Source organism: Orbicella faveolata, unplaced genomic scaffold, assembly GCF_042242905.1.
Source record: "Orbicella faveolata isolate gen_17 unplaced genomic scaffold, um_ofav_v1 contig_34, whole genome shotgun sequence".
Taxonomy (NCBI): Eukaryota; Metazoa; Cnidaria; class Anthozoa; order Scleractinia; family Merulinidae; genus Orbicella; species Orbicella faveolata.
The window spans coordinates 3,818,506-3,835,086 of NW_028301563.1; the positions used below are offsets into that span (position 1 = coordinate 3,818,506).

Genomic DNA, 16,581 nt, shown 5'->3' on the forward strand with positions numbered 1-16,581 from the left:
TCCAAATATGGAACGTAAAGGAACGCCGCACACGTGACCTCGTGGAACAATTGACAATTGTTCGAACTCTTGTCTGTTTCAAGGGCGTGAAACAAACCCATGCAATAACCACAGCTGTCAGTCTTGTTTACGTTACAAACTTTTTCAAAACGGAAACTGACTCATAAAGTAGAATAACGGCAGCAGCTTACTTGTCCACCAGTCGAGTCATCTGTGATTGGGAGAACTGTACTTGCGGGGGATGACTGGGGATGACTTCAGCTACTATTAGCAGGCAACAAATTTAAACCCGAAGTAAGGTATTGATATTTTACTTTCTTGTAACCTGCGATCAGGCGTTTTGTTTGTTTGTTTTTTGGGGGGTGGGGGGTGGGGGGGGGGGGGGAGGGACGAATGCGGGAAGGAGAAAAAAAAGTCTTTTTTCCCCTCCCCGTACTGTTTAAAAAGAACGCCTGGTCGCAGGTTAATGTTCTTGAAACGTGACTTTTTACGAACTCAAGTTTTGCGAAAGCACTCATTTTATGTGCGATGCTCTGCTTTACAATACCTGTCTAATTTCTCGCGCGCGGATTGGCTCATTTTTATCATCAATAAGAGCACAGGCAGATAAAATTTTAATTTATGCACGCTTTCAAGTTTAACTTTCAGCTGTTAAACTGTCAACTTTTCAACCAATGAGATTTTATGGACTTTTGTAAGTAGTCAATCAAAAAGCGAGAAAAGCTATGGACAATGTTCGCGTCATTTTGAATAAAATTCACTCATCTTTGTTTAGGGCAAGTTAACGGGCGTCTTTTCTCCTCATTTATTCCCGGCATTTGACCATTTTGGGGCCTTGTAATTGTAAAAAACAAATTGACGCCAGTTTTTTCATGCGTCTGTCCTCTTAATGATGATAAATTGCGTCATAACATTGTCAAAGCTTACTGCGGAACCACTCGCCTGCGGCTTGTGGTTCCACATTGAGAAGACAAGAAACCGAAACTTTTAGATTTTGAGAGTACTGGTATTGTACAGGGGCCCCGGCCCCTTGTCAGTTCACACTGCGAAAAAATTGTTTTTTTTATTGTACAACTGATTACGTTTGGCGAAAAACTTCCCTGTACTTAAGATGACCAACCTTCATCACTAATTAATCACTGTTTTCAAGCTAGTTCCCGCCCCCTCGATTTCTCACGCAAGTCACTTTAGTATTGTAGCTAACTGCTAATGATGTTGTTCTATTTTTCTCTTCCAATTGAATTTTGTAAAAAAAAATGTAATTTTACCAGAACTTAAACAAGATAAGAAATGAACAAAAATTGCTGACCGTAACAGTATGCAGGGATGCGTTAAAATCTGAACCAGGGCTAGATTTAGATGTGCCACGGGTCCTGCTCACTGCGGGACTACGACCAGCAATTTTTGTTTACTACCTGCGTTGAGCACTAAATTTAGGTTTGCTAAAATTTTGCCTGCGGGCAGGCGTCCAATTTCTTTGCTGCGTCAAATAACAGGAAGCAATGAGGGGAAATTAAGTCTGCACGCAAACTTCGCAAACGCTTTTACACGGTTGGGAGAATATCAATCATTCGGCCACTACGTGAATTGATGATTCACCAAGAAATTTCTAAACAGACGATCCTTCACGAATTCCATAGGAAAGACCGACGGATATTTTAGTCTGACACTCAAATAAATGAATTAATCCATTATTGATTGATCTTCATTGTTTTCCTGGATGTATTACAGTTGACAGCTTGCAGACATTAGCTAAAGCAAGCAGAATATAATCTGACAATTGACAGAAAAATACTGATAGTAAGTTTTAAAATGGAAAAACAATAGTTATGCGATAAGAACCTCAAAAAACAAAATTTATTAGCTGTCATTAAATGTGTGAAATGGATGTGAATATAGGTTTAATCTTACTGTGCAGGATAGCTTTATATCCCAGCAGAGCTACGAGGAGAATAGACCATTTTTTGCGAGCATTGTCAGGAGCAGGTAGAACGTAAAACTAAGACAAGTCTGGGCCCCTGGCTAATTTTGACTAATCTTATTAAACGATAATTTAGTAATTGCGCGCGCAGCACCATTCACGCTATTAATGCAGCAGAATTAGAAACATGGGGTATCGTTGATCTGCTGACACTTACATTATAGTTCTTAGTTTACAGCTATATTTCCTACCTTCTCCAAACGCTCGGGGTGGGGGTGGGGGGGGGGGGTGGGGGGGGAAGGAGGCGCTTCCCTAAACCCTTACCCAATTTAAAACCAGAATCTGGAATTTTCCCTGCCTATTTATGACCACTCTGCTCTTGCCTGTCTCTCGCTTGGTTAAAATCGTCAACCATGTATTTCTTCACCGAATATTACCCTTATAATTGTACCCAGTTGCAGCGTCAATGGTGTCCCTATTTTTCCGGCTTTCTGGATTCTTTTGCCTTGCTATTATGCTCAGTGAACTCACCCTAATGTGCAGAGCCCTAACCTTTGCTGCTGGTTCGAACGTTAAACTGCAGGGGGTACTCTACAAAGTTTTTTTTACGGGCAGGCTCCGCTCCGAGGTCCAACCCCTTACCCTTTCGTATACCATTTTGACAGAAACTCTACCCCTTTCGTATATCTTTTAACGAAAAATGGTAACCCTTTTACTGTATCCCTGTTCTTTCATTATGAAGTTAATGAACAATTTTACGGGAGAACATCAAGCATTACCAGAAGAAATGTTAACCAAAAAGCACGTTTCATTTATTCAGTTGCCGTTCACGTTATATCTAAATGACATAACTTGTGAAACCCCTGCCCTTTCATATCCCTAAAGGGTCAACAAGGTACCCCTTTCGGACGGAGCCTCCTAACCTCGTTCCCAGACCTTTTCGGTTTGATAAACCTCATAAATTTAATTTCGGACGCGTTCATTCGATTAAGACTTGTCCCAAAATGAATCCATCCGAAATTTCGTCCCGAGTTGTCACAGCGCAATTGTGGATTTGATAATTGCCATTTATAACGAAGCCGTTTGAAGTGGAACACAGCAATGCAAATAACTTAAACGCGTGCATATAAATCTTTGTGGTTCGGACGAGTCTCGTTCGAGATTATCAAGGCACATGTAATTGTTTACAGACTTGTTTTATTCCTGATGTTAGTTTTATACTATTTTTGCCTACCTAAGAGCCGTAAAATCTAATTAACACTATGACAAGTTCACAGTCTAAAAAAAGCGTTCATCTCATCTTCATTATAAGTTCCACATTAATCCAGCGGACAGTAAAATTCACGGCCCTACGGTGTCAGGGGAAACAAGAGCCTTTTCCTACTAGGAGCAGACTGGGCCCGAGTTGTCCTGAGAGGTTGCCAAGCAACATTATGAATCACCTTGACGACAAGCAATGAGAGGAACCATGGGAGCGAAGTCCTTTCACGAGCTTGTGAGCACATTTTGATTGGATGATAAAAATCGAAGGCTCGATAATTTCACGAACATTTTCCGAACCCGAGGCACTTGTTTTCCCGAGTGTTAGTGGCCATAACTTCGACTAATTTTCTCATCTCTCGAGCAGTACAAACTAAAACAGTGGAAAGTGGATACTCTTCCCACAATTAAAATTCCCTAATCAACAAATCGTTTTCTCGCGAAAAATGCACAAAAGAATTGAAAACAAACGCTAGAATAAGAATGGATGAGTGAAACCTAGCTAAATCCTGGGCGCTTCACAAAACACTGGTCCAAACACCTTCCCCGTGACTCAAGTCAGCCATTACATGTCACGCAACGCTACATACGTTGTGTGACGGTCCAGATAACGATTAACTGAGATCGTCTTGCCAAATTGACAATCGCTGAAATATTCAGGTCTGAATTCTGACTTACACTATATCTAGGTACTTAAGTACATGCTTGGCATGATGAATGCAAATAATTAAACCGTTATTAAACAACAAGTAAGAATTCTTTTCTAAACAACGCTTTCCTTCTTAAAAACTGATCCACTTCTCAAGCCACTAAATTTTACAACAATGCACTTATACAATTTGGCTTTTAAGATAAACAACAATCCCGTCTCGACTTCAGAAAAATCGTCTAAATGTACTCAACTGTTCGTACCACTACACTGTTACAAACTGCTTCACATGCCTCGTTATATCTCGGTTTCTTCATCTCCGTTCTCTAATGCCTTGTTGGCATCATTGGTCAAGAAATCTAGCACGCCTTGGTCATTACTGAAGAAATCCTGCAGCAATTTTTCTCTGTCTTCAGTAACCTCTTTGCCATCTTCGATTATCTTGCGGCTTTCTTCGATGACATTACCATCTTCATCCACGACTCTGTGTTTCTCCACTATAATGACAGACTCTTCCGTGATTGGTTCAGGCGAGCTCTTCATCTTCACTGTCCTGATCTCAGAGAAAACCTCGTCTCCGTCGGAAACGGACTTATGCTCCACGCGCGGGGACAGGGAACCAGGTTCGTCACCGAACATGGCATCAGTTTCACCAACCGTGTCTAGGAACTCGGAGATGCGCCGCTGACCTGGTGCTGCGCTCTCTGTGGAAATCGTATTGGTGGTCACGCGGTGCGTCTCCACGACAACCACAGGATCTTTGGAGTAACTGCTGTAGGCCAGCTGTTTGAAGTTGTCTGCGATGTCTTCTCGTCCCATCTCACGGAGAGCTTTCTCTAAGGACGCCATGTTGGCCTCGGATTCTTCTTTGTCACGCCAGGTCTTCAAAACATCTGCTGCGCACTCGTCTGTTGAAGCGGAACTGGAGGAAAGAAACTTATTAGAAAAAGAAACATCTGCTTTACAAACACATTTAAATCAAATGAAGGATGGACCATATTTTTTGGAGGGGCGAGGGGGCGGTTGGGCAATTTTCTGGAGAATGCAAATTGTTTTCTCACTTTTAGGCTGTGCATGATTTTCTTGGTGGGCAATATATAGCTTGTGCAATATTTCAAAAAAAAGGACCTGCACAGTAGAAAGCGCTTGCTCGATTCCTCCCCCCCCCCCCCCCCCCACCCTTGGCTTCCCTTGCACGATTTTTTTTCCAGCAGTTTTTGCTGTGCAGGAATTTTTTTTCGATAATTACCCAACCCCTCTCCTCTTCGTCACGGTCCTTTATTGGATTGTGACGAGTTGCGTGACAAACCAGGTAATGACTGCGAAGGAGACTGGGTCAACACTTACTGTCTATCGGAAATCTCTTGCAGTTCTGAGTCCGCAAATCCCAACTGCTGACCAAGCGCGATCCAATCGTATCCAACACCTTTGCCGATCAAGGTCAACAAGTCATCTACGAATGAACAATAAAAGCAGCGTTAGCATAACGGTGATAACCACACTGAAAACTAAGTAATCGAGAAAAGCTGTTGTCTTCGCTTCACAATCAAATGAAAAACAAAATGACTGGCGTGACTTTGTGCTTTATGTTGCCTGATGTGTTTTCCAGTATTTCTCCCCCTTTGCCACGACCAACATTTTTTCTCGCTCTCGCCCCGCGCTTTACGTGTTCTAACGCTTGGCACCGTGACCCGCGCTGGGCACCAGCTACATTTTTTCCCGCGCTTGGAACCGGTAACATTTTTCCCGCGGTTGGCACCAGTTACATGTTTTCCCGCTTTACCATCGGTTACATGTTTTGCCGCGCTTGGCACCGGTTACATGTTTTCCCGCTTTTGCCATCGGTTACATGTTTTCCCGCCCAGGTCACTGGTTGCGCGGATTATCGTCGCTCTGATTGGTTTGTTTATACCTACGAAGAAAGGACTTAGTTTTGTGAATTGGAAAAATTGCGCGATCGTTGAACGGCATCAAGGCCAATAACACCTCTCCCATACCAAAAGATACCGAACGATTAACCTACCAGGAAGCCGGGCAGAAGCGTCTTCCTTCTTCAAGTTCTGTGAGAAACAAAAGCAAATTTTGAAATTGTAGTCTACATAACCCTCTAAAGAGCATTTTGTAACCAGCGGTCGTAACGGAGTATGTATAGCCGAGAAACCAACCCTTTAATATAGTACCACCCTGATCAACAATCAGTTCTTAACTTCTCATCAACTATCGGAATAAAATAGTTTGGATGTTTTGAGGAGAAATAAGAAGCCGATCACTGTTCTTCGAACAACCGTAGGCAAGGTCAAAATAGTAACTCTCCTTACTATTTGTCTTTCAATTCCCTTAATATTGGAGCTGCATTAAGACAGTGTGTTCCAATGGATTGAAACCCATGTTCTCTCCACCTGACGGCTTGAAAACATATCAATAGGTAAAGAGAAAGTAGTTGTTTATGCCTCACCTCTTCAGATAAATCGATGCTCAGATTGCAAATCGTACGCACGTTACCCTGGCGGTCTTTACGAGGCTCTTTGAGGAACGCCAACCGACAGGTGGGGGGCTGGGCCGGGTCTGTTACGCGAACGACCACGCTCAAACGATTCTCGCGGAAAGGAGAAAATGTCATCTGTAACGGTTCACGATTAACTGGTGTAACGTTACCCAAGCATCTGCAAAATGGAATGAAAACTAGGTTATTGAAACCAGAGGCGGACAATAGCTGCACAATCAGGTTCCATTAGCTAGAGGCTCATTTGCCCTTGACTTGGCTTCAGTCTGAGATAACCTTTCTGATTTTCCTCCCAAGAATGAATACGTTCAAACTTCATAGCTACCATTTGAATCGTGACACACAGACTTTAAAAGTCAAAACACATCATTTGACTCCATACTTAATTCCGAGTGTGAAAGTGTTAACAGACGTACAACAACAACAACAACAACAACAACAACAACAACAACAACACTCGTCACGCAATCTTCGTGGGAGGGGGGGGGGGGGGGAGACTGTGTGACGAGCCCAAAGAGCGTCTGCGAAAGAGGATAGGACTATGTGAAGTATATATGAAATAATTCATATATGAACTGCAGTAGTAGGTGAAAGTGAAGAATGATCATCGCAGTTAATTTTCCAATTTAAGCAATTGGAAAGAAGAAGCCTGAAAAAAATCAGGGCTTCAACGGGATTCGAACCCGTGACCTCGCTCCCAATGTGTGGCTTCATAGCTCAGTTGGTAGAGCATCGCACCGGTATCGCGGAGGTCACGGGTTCGAATCCCGTTGAAGCCCTGATTTTTTCAGGCTTCTTCTTTCCAATTGCTTAAATTGGAAAATTAACTGCGATGATCATTCTTCACTTTCATCTACTACCGTAGTTCATATATGAATTATTTCATATAAACTTCACATCATTTCACTCCTCACGGGAAGATATGAACTCAATTAATTGACCTCGCTCCCAATGTGTGGCTTCATAGCTCAGTTGGTAGAGCATCGCACCGGTATCGCGGAGGTCACGGGTTCGAATCCCGTTGAAGCCCTGATTTTTTCAGGCTTCTTCTTTCCAATTGCTTAAATTGGAAAATTAACTGCGATGATCATTCTTCACTTTCAGGATAGGACTATGTGAGCATGATTCAGTTGCCCTACCTGACATGCACTGGTCTTCCCTCACACACTTCCACGTCACGACTCCGCGCCACTTCCACAAAGCCAGTCTGTTGTTCCAGCGTTTTCTTCATGTTATCATCCGTGACACAGAAGATTCTAAGACGAGCCTCTGTCCCATCAGGCTTTACTTTAGCGAAGACGACAATTTTGACCAAGTACGGGACAGCGGTCAACTTTCGGTACAACAGGCGTGCGTCTGACGTCACGTTGTCTGGGTTACGGGTCTCTACGAGCCAGTATCTGTAAGAGATGAGAGTGGACAGTAGAAAGGAGTTTAATACATGAAATCTCTTCAAATTGGGAGGAAATTTTAGAATGACAGTTAGCTTGCGCAGACAAACACCGTAGAGATACTATAAGCTATGACAACGATGGTTAAGATAAGTGACAATTGTGATCGACTGAAAAATAAAAACGTGCAACAGATGCTAAACGTTGCAAGATGTAAACGTGCGAAAGATTTTGGTTTCGCCACTGATTTGCAGAAAAAGGAAACATATGGTTGCTCTGATTAGCTTAAGCTCTTGGTACCAGTCTTCGATCTCCAAAAACACAAAACCATACGCAACACGTGACTACGTCGGACCATCGTTCCAAAACGAGAAGAAAGTTAGTTGAGTCTCTTACCTTGCCGGATGGCTTGTCGTGAATGTTGCGCACTCGTTCACTACGCTCAGCGGTGTAGTGTCAGTGATGTCATGCCACTGGTACGTGGGGGCATGGGACATAGACTTTCTATTATCTCGAGGCTCGCAGCTGAGCAGTCTCAAAGAGGGTTGGATATCAACATTTTCTCCACCTGGGCTGTAGACAGGGGTGGGGATGGTTATTGTCACAGGTTTGGAGAAGGTAATGTCCTGTGGTTCAAGCGTGAGCACAGGGCTCACAGCCACCCAGTCTTCAAAGTCGTTGAATGATTCATCAGCAGGTTGAACCTAAATCAAGACAAAAAATAAGGACTGTTACCTCTCTCGACGGGAGTTTTTGGGACTTCTGATATATTGCCAGTGTGAAGTCATCATTTTCCAAAATAAAAAATTACCAATCTTTCTGAGGTTTTAGTTTCATGAGATGTAAGACCCTCTAATAACGACGTTTGCAACGTTTACGCTCGACAGGATCCTTCATTTTGTTATAAAGGACGTTTCAATTTCCAAGTTCATGCGTCGCGTGTCGCGTAGCTCAAAAGATGAGTTGTCGCTCAAGTTGTTGTTGCTGGTGTTGAATGTTTATAGTGGTCAAAGTTTTGTCAACTTTCAAAACAGTTCTTACACCACAGGAAGTATTAATTTCAATGTGTTGGAGCTCTGGAGTAATAACTTTTCGTTTCAATAGCAAAGCTCAATGACAGATGTTTCTATTACTTTACGGACGCAATGTTGGCGCCCCTCCAAGGGGCACCAACATGGCGTTATTGAATGGTTGCGATTTTTATTTCTGATGGCGTGACAGTTAAAACCAGCCATAGTTTCTACTGAAATGGGTTGCCAACTAAAAGGGTGATGTAGCAGCACTCTTAAGGTCTCACATGAATGGCTTGCTACCCTTTGAGAGAACAATAGAACAAACAACAGAAACAATGCACCAAGCCCTAAAACAATAACAGCTGCTAACAATGAAGAGAATTACAAGCTTACGAGAGCTGCTACAGTTCTGAACTAAAATGACAACTTTCTAACTATACAGCGACATTATGGAGAACCAAGGCTCTCACACTGACCTGCAGGGTAATTTTTGTCCCGCTCGATACAGCCCCATCAGGCACTTTTACTTGCACCTGAGGGAGGACCGATGATTTAAGGACCTCGCCACGAAGACCGACAGTGAAAGTTTCTTTCTTTAGTCGTGATATGATGGAAAACTTCTCTGGGAAGTCCTGTGTTTCAATCCGCGCGTATCTCTTGCTGGGGAAGTACCCATGGTGAATGTTCATGTCTGAGCTGTACCCATCCACGGCTGAAACAAATTATAACAACAGATGTTACTCCATCATTCAGTTGAAGACCGTTTGCCAAGAGCGGTCTGTTCCTAAATCGCTGCGTTAGTTTTTCGAAACGTGTAAGTCTCAACGGGACACAAAAAGCGCGGGAAATACACAGCGCGCGTAGCTGAAAGAGCGGGAGCCAAAAAGTGCGAGAAACAGAAAACCCGTGAAATTGAAAGAAAGCGCGGGATTTTTGCACTGAAATTTGTATACCTATGTCACAACAACTAAAGACCAGCCAAAACCAGATCTCGTAAGCTGATTAATTAGCACTCTCAGACCAGACTAATCATTCGTTCAACTCCAAAGCCGCACAGCTCAGTTTCTGGTTATTTTGCCGCCAAGATTTTCTTCAGTTTACTCCACTTCCAAATTCTAATCCAGTCTTGTGCATTATCACACTTTGATTTTAGTTTTATGACAGCCATGACTAACCACTTAAACTTGCTAAACACTGTTTAGAAATCTCACAGATAGCAAAAGTTGTCCAGGTACCTTTCATGTCCTCAACGCAAACTTCCTGCCAATTCCAGCCTCCATCTTGAGTCCTCAACACCACCAACTCCCTCTCGCCATCCCTGAGCGCAGAATAATGTGGCAACTCCAAGTAAACCGGCTGCAGGAACTTAATTCCCGACGGGTTCACATCAAGAATCCGACAAGCTAATGCCTCGCCTTCCCACAGTGGGGGCAGCAATGAGGGTTTGTTCATTCTGGGTAAGAGAAGTTTGTAAAAATATGAAATTAACAATTTCGCTTAACCATCTAAGGCAAACGGCGTTTAAGAGGCTATGAGAATCAAGACCTGATAATCTCAAGAGATTGGACTAAATTCTCCCAAATGGATTTAAAGAAAGCTGTATGAAAATGAGTGCAGAGAATCTTGAAGCTGACCTTCAATCTCGTTCCCAGGGTCTCTTTTCTCTCGCCCTCTCTTGCTCCAGGAGGCCGGAAGAAGAGAGGTACGAGAACGAGGTCACCTGACCTCGGTACTTTCGCGATATATCGAGCTACTTTTGCAACAAACTGGATTACATTCAATTCGACAAAAACATCAAAATAACACCATACTAAGTTAAGCTAAGTTAGTAAAACACTAAAGAAACAGTAATAAACCAAAACTAAAGAAGGATGGCTAAGCTTGAGGTGGATTGCAAACAAAATCCTAAGCTACTTTTACAAGGTTTGCCAGCAGCGACCTCGCTGCGACTCACCGTAACTGTTTACATATGATTCTAGTTGGCATCTGGCATGATCTTGGCGGTAGTGTGATCTTCAGTCCCGTCTGAGAGCTCTCCATCTTGCCTCCTTTAGCATCCACGAGGAAGCTTACAAGGAAATCTCCCGTCACCAGAGGCTCGTACTTCGGTACATTGTCGTCGGCCATGTCTGCCAGGCTGGACGGAAGCTCCGACTCTGTCATGATCATTTCAGAAGTCGTTATACTCTCGGACATGTTGAAGTCTGACAGACGAGAGCGGTTCAAGTCGGACGCCCTGGAGCCGGTCGGTGTTCCCTCAAAGAATGCTCCCGAATATCGAGACGAACTAAAGATTCCCGAGTCTCTGTGTGCGAGACTTGATGAGCGCTGGTCGTCATCCACCATGTCCTCCATTGTCATGAAGCGGTCATAAGATTCCTCGGCAATTGATGGATCTGAAGAACATTTCATATATTAGCGTGACTTCTAGACTCTAGATTTTGCATTGTCACGCAAAGCGTCTCTGGAGAAGCCACGCGTGACGACTTAAATGACGCCTGCATTGGAGACTACGTGATTTTAACCCGCGGAAAATGAAGTTAAGCGGGGGCGTGAACGCAGCGCGTTACACAATTGTGAATCGAGAGGGCGAGCGAAGAGCGCGAGAAAAGGGCGACGAAACAATTTTTCGTCGCTCCTCTCTCGCGCTCTGCCCTGCTAAACCGACGGTTCTGCGGGTAACGAGAGTTCGCGAAGATCAAAAATGTATTTCATCGGAGTTGTTGTCAAATAACGGAAACCCTCTGGAAAGTAAGGCTTACAGACTGTGGTGTACATGAGATACAAGTAATTTACAATAAGACAAGGAGATTCCGTTTTGGAATGATATTGAGAAGCTGTAAAACAAACTTACGTGTAAATCACCGGAAACTCAACAATAAAGGCTTGACTTTGTAGAATACGACGCCAAAAAAGCCAGGAACACGCTAGTACGTGGAGATTACTGACTATGGCGCGGATGGAAACAGATTAAAGCAGGAGAAAAAATGAAAACGTGGAGCTCGTTTCTAGTCAATATCAAAGAGGCTGCTTTTACAGGCAGCCGACCAATATCTCCGATTGAATTTTATCTATGCTGTTTCAGTTCCAAAATGCTAAAACGGATGTACAAGGGTGAAAGACGCACGAAAAAAAGAAATAAACACTGACCTTCTTCAACCAATTCCAGAGCATCAAGGACTTCCTCTTCTTCTAGCTCTTCAGGCTCTGCACTGAAAACTATGTCGGACTCCGCGTCCTCTTCGCCTTCCTCTCCTTCTTCTCCCTGAATAAACAAATTAAAGGGCTACATCAGACAACCAAATACGGCAGTCACAAGAACGCGTACATGACCACAAACATCGTTCATCATTTACATATTATAAACACTATTGCAACCAGCACGAGAAGGTCCCTGAAGACCTCGTATGGCAGTTTCGCGTCCCAAAGGAATGTAAGAACAACTGAACTATCAGACAATAAACGTGCCAAAGTATTTACATAGTTCAACTTTCGATTTATTATGCAAATTTAGCGAACTTTTACAAAAGGACTCGCCGAATAATTCTTCAATCAACTTGACAATGGCGTCATAATGAAACCGAAACGTCGGTTTTTATCGTTTATTTTCGCTCGAATCAGCACTGATAAGAATACATGTACAACCCAATTTGCACATGATTTGTAACCTGCTGCCAAGCGCGGAAAAAGTCACGTGATCACGACAAGCTTTGATTGGCTCTGAAGTCAACATTTTTTACTCTGACTGGTTGAAAAATGTTGCATGCCAGGAACGAGTTAATCACACTGAGCTTTGTAAAAGCTTGGCAAACGCCACAGATCCGACAAACACATAACAACTAGTTTGGGTCAAAGTCGTTAACAAACTCACCTGTTTTCTTCTGAGAGTAATGGTCTGTGTCACCACTGTTACTTTAGACAGGGTCTCAGTTATCGTGGTGTTTAGATTCACTCTTCGGGAGATGTATAAAGCAGTGTAACCTTCCTACACAAGAATAATCAGAAAGAGTATACGGTATAACAAAAGTAAATAGTGTCTACTTAAAGCTCAAAACCAATGTTTCAATCCACTAAAAACCGGAAATGCGCAGCTAAGAAAAAACGGTGAGAAACTGCGCGTAAATAACCTGATAAACATGAGCGTGTAACACACTTAAACTAAAAACACACGTGTTTCGCTCCAAAGTCTGAACTGGAAGGTTACTAGCTACTACTTATTTACAATCGCAAATAAGAGTCTTCTTCGGCCAAAATTATTCCCTCGGAAATTGGCAAAGCCTATCGTCTTTGACTTGGCGTTGAAAAGCTCCTCAAAAAAAGATTTACCACAATCCCATGCTAAAGGCTTCAAACAATCGCGCGGTACTTCGCAAGTTTTATGTTCTCCCCAAAAACTGTTATCTGGATCGCAACGCAACACTCCTAACAGAATCGTAACGGAACAATCCTAACGGAAGCGTAACGCAACACTCCTAACAGAGGCATAACGCAACGATTCTAACGGAAGCGTAACGCAACACTACTAACAGAAGCGTTGCGTGACGACCAACAACACATTTGTGACAGAGAGAAACCGCGTACAAGAAGTTCATCAACTATACTCACATTAGTCATAGCGTTAGGATTAGCTCCATGTTCTAGCAGCAGATCAATAATGAGCCTGTGTCCATACTGTGCTGCCAAGTGAAGTGCTGTGTAACCGTTCCTTGTCTTGCCTTCAATCTCGGCTCCTGCTTCTATTAACAGCCTGGCCAGTTCAAAATGACCGTACACACACGCGATATGCAACGGTGTGAAGCCACTCTAATGAGAAGAACAACGGAGAGTTCGTTAACAACTTACAAATGAACAGGAAGAAATGGGATATGGGTTAGCATGTTGGGGGTAACAAGTTTCATGGTCGCTGATGCTTCTAGCAGGCTAATGTCTAGTGTCTTTTATTGTAAGCGAGTTGTATTGTTGGATTTCAGACTTTTATATTAGCAAAGAAGAGCCAGTTTTTATTTGGATTTGCTAACAAAACCATAATTGTTTTATTTTTTTTCTCCATTCCTGAAAGAAAACTTGTTACACTTAATTTTTCAGCAACAAGGTTGTCCAAGCCTAAAATGTTATTTATAAAATAACTAAGATACTACGCGCGCTCTCATTGGCCGATAGGTGTGTTTAGATGAGACTCTGTAAACATGGCTGTAAAATTTTAGATTTGCGCGTATTCTTGAGAAATAAACATAAATTTTTTTTGTGTCTGGACAAAGTCCCCTAGACAGAGATTATTATCAAGTCTTGGTTCTCCCTCTTCCAAACAAAACTTAGGAACAGGGTCTTTTTTCCCCTGCATAAGAACATAATCATTACATACCACAGTCTGAGCATTGATAGGAGCATTGTGCTTGAGCAGAAGCTTTGCCACATCAATCCTGTTTTCTCTTGCCGTCAAATGCAGCGGTGTTAAACCATTCTATAACAGCCAAGACAAAACAAATATCTTACTCCAATAAAGCTATTTAATGTAAAGTGGCTTGTAGGTAAACTCTGTATCATTCTCCAGAATGAGAGAAAAATGTTGAATGTACCTAACTGGATGTGAAAAATTACTGCATATGGGTAAGTTTAGACGTCTACACGTAACTAATGCCCCCGACATTAACACATGTATAGCGAGCAGCACTTGCATACAGAGGTCATATTTGCTTCCTGTCTTGGACAATGAGAGAGAAGTGAAGTGTATGCACAATATGCTCGCCAGTCAATAACTTGACATGAATAGACCTTCTCACGGTTTCTGACGCCATCTTGCTTGGGGGGGGGGGGGGGGGGGGGGGCAAACACAGCAAAAATTGCAGTAAATGTATGAAAAGTTAAAAGTTCGCCGCCCAGTAAGTCGTGAGTGATTGACCTTCTAAGTATTTTATGAATTACAACGAACAGATACCCAGCAGGAAGTTTTTTTGGATCAAATTTGAAGAGCATAGATTTGCCGAGAGGCGAGGAATTGCACTTAAATTTTTCACACAATTTTCTCGCGAATTGTAACTCGGTTTTACAGACAAATAAATGGAAAATGAAAACCTTAATTGCGGCTTTTCTAGCGAGGCTTTTTCCCTCAAATATGATCAGTAAATTCTTCTACCTCGTATCTTTATATTTTGATTCATAAATACTTCGGAACTCTAATTTTTCGTGAGTTGTTGGGCATTAGATTCTCCATTCTCCGTGTTTGTCCCCCAAACAAGATGGTGTCAGAAAACGTGACGAGGTCGATGTATAAAGATTGTTATTTACGTTTGTAGTGACGCCTGGAAGGGCTCCGTTTTCCACCAAGTGTTCACATAGTTCCAAATGTCCTTCCTTGGCGGCCAGATGAAGAGGGCTTATACCAGTCTGATGAAAACAAAACAAACAAAACAAACAAAACAAACTCGGTACAAGATACAAACATGACACAAGGTAAAAATGCTAAAATTGCAGACAGGCAAGGCCATCAATGATTTACATTCAAAGTTGTGTTTCTCTTTGACACCGACCCTACTGAAACGTAAAAACAACGCTTATGGCAACTTTTGAAACGTCTTTCCAAAAGTTGATATAAACGTTGTTTTAACTTTCCAGTAGGGTCAGTGTCAAACACAACTTAGAATGTAAATTATTAAGGTTACCCTATACTCTAGCTTACCGTGCCCAAATCCGCAATCAGCCAATCGAACTTGCCATGTCTACTGTCCTGATATGCTGAATCGATATCAAGTCACTGACCTGATATCAAGCGATATCATGGTCACTTGGCCGAATTTGGGTACGGTAAATACGTAATCGTGCCTTTTTGGAACGCTTCACATATATATCAAGCTCATTTGGTCCCACTATGGGTATTTTGGCTAGACTACGTCTCGCCAAACTACGAACCATGGCTCGACCAAACTCACCCGATATGCCACCAATGCGTACCAAAAACGTACAACTAGGTACAAGTATAGTTTGATAGCAAGCTCTAAAAGCTTTAATTTGATTTGGGGGGTTTTGGTATCTACAGTTTAAACCGGACGCGCTACATCACTTTGGATGCGAGACACCTCTAAAGGTATACGGTAACCTTAATGACACAAGGCTCTCAGCTGTAGATTTATCAGAAAATGCATGTACACATCACATAAAAAAAGGCACACAAAGACCAGACGTGCTTGTGTCAGCTCGTCCGTTGGAATGAACAATGCCGAATACTCTCTTACCTGTGTAGTGACATCAGGATCCATGCCTCGTCTCAGCAGAATCAATACAATGTCTATTCTGTTTTTCTTGGCTCCAATGTGCAGAGGAGTAAATCCATTCTGAACAACAACGAAACAGCATATATGAAGGTCTACATGATTGATCATTGCAGTTATACGCACAACTTAATCAGTTGTGAAATTAAAGTGTGATAAAAAATTCAGGTTGAACCCATGACCTCTGCGATACCGGTGCAGTGCTCTACCAACTGAGCTATCAAGCCAACTGAGGGCTGATCACATCGTGAATTCGTAATATGCCCGAAAAAAACAGTCTGTAAGCTCGATAACCAGCCAGTGTTGCAGAAAACAACGGAAATCGAGCCTTATTTATCCACTTAAATAAACGCACTTTTTTTTCTGTTTACTTCACGATGGTGCGAGCAACAACAATTTCTTTCAAGGAATCAAACGATGAAAGGTTTACCTTTGCCATTGCGTTAGGATTGGCATTGTTTTCCAACAGGAAAGTAGCGACTTTATCATTGTTGTAGTGAGTTGCCACGTGTAGAGGAGTGAGTCCGTGCTAAAGTAAAACCAGAAATCTCACTATTAATTTTACAAATTCATTTTAAA

At 42.5% G+C, this 16,581-nt stretch overlaps 1 protein-coding gene across 3 annotated transcripts in view; it reads right to left on the reverse strand.

Annotated features, from left to right (window-relative positions):
• Positions 1 to 2,711: 2,711 nt before the first annotated feature.
• Positions 2,712 to 16,581, reverse strand: part of LOC110068025 (uncharacterized) — a 28,236-nt gene continuing 14,366 nt past the window's right edge. For all 3 annotated transcript variants that reach the window (XM_089270506.1, XM_089270504.1, XM_089270505.1), the window contains exons 18-33: positions 16,433 to 16,531; positions 15,967 to 16,065; positions 15,023 to 15,121; positions 14,100 to 14,198; positions 13,343 to 13,540; positions 12,609 to 12,722; positions 11,888 to 12,002; positions 10,692 to 11,133; positions 9,973 to 10,190; positions 9,214 to 9,449; positions 8,121 to 8,428; positions 7,473 to 7,733; positions 6,286 to 6,493; positions 5,854 to 5,890; positions 5,178 to 5,283; positions 2,712 to 4,752 (exon numbers count right to left, since the gene is read on the reverse strand). In XM_089270506.1, the coding sequence (XP_089126632.1) occupies positions 4,128 to 4,752; positions 5,178 to 5,283; positions 5,854 to 5,890; positions 6,286 to 6,493; positions 7,473 to 7,733; positions 8,121 to 8,428; positions 9,214 to 9,449; positions 9,973 to 10,190; positions 10,692 to 11,133; positions 11,888 to 12,002; positions 12,609 to 12,722; positions 13,343 to 13,540; positions 14,100 to 14,198; positions 15,023 to 15,121; positions 15,967 to 16,065; positions 16,433 to 16,531 (3,264 nt within the window). In that variant the 3' untranslated portion in view covers positions 2,712 to 4,127. The remainder of the gene's footprint in view (positions 4,753 to 5,177; positions 5,284 to 5,853; positions 5,891 to 6,285; positions 6,494 to 7,472; positions 7,734 to 8,120; positions 8,429 to 9,213; positions 9,450 to 9,972; positions 10,191 to 10,691; positions 11,134 to 11,887; positions 12,003 to 12,608; positions 12,723 to 13,342; positions 13,541 to 14,099; positions 14,199 to 15,022; positions 15,122 to 15,966; positions 16,066 to 16,432; positions 16,532 to 16,581) is intronic.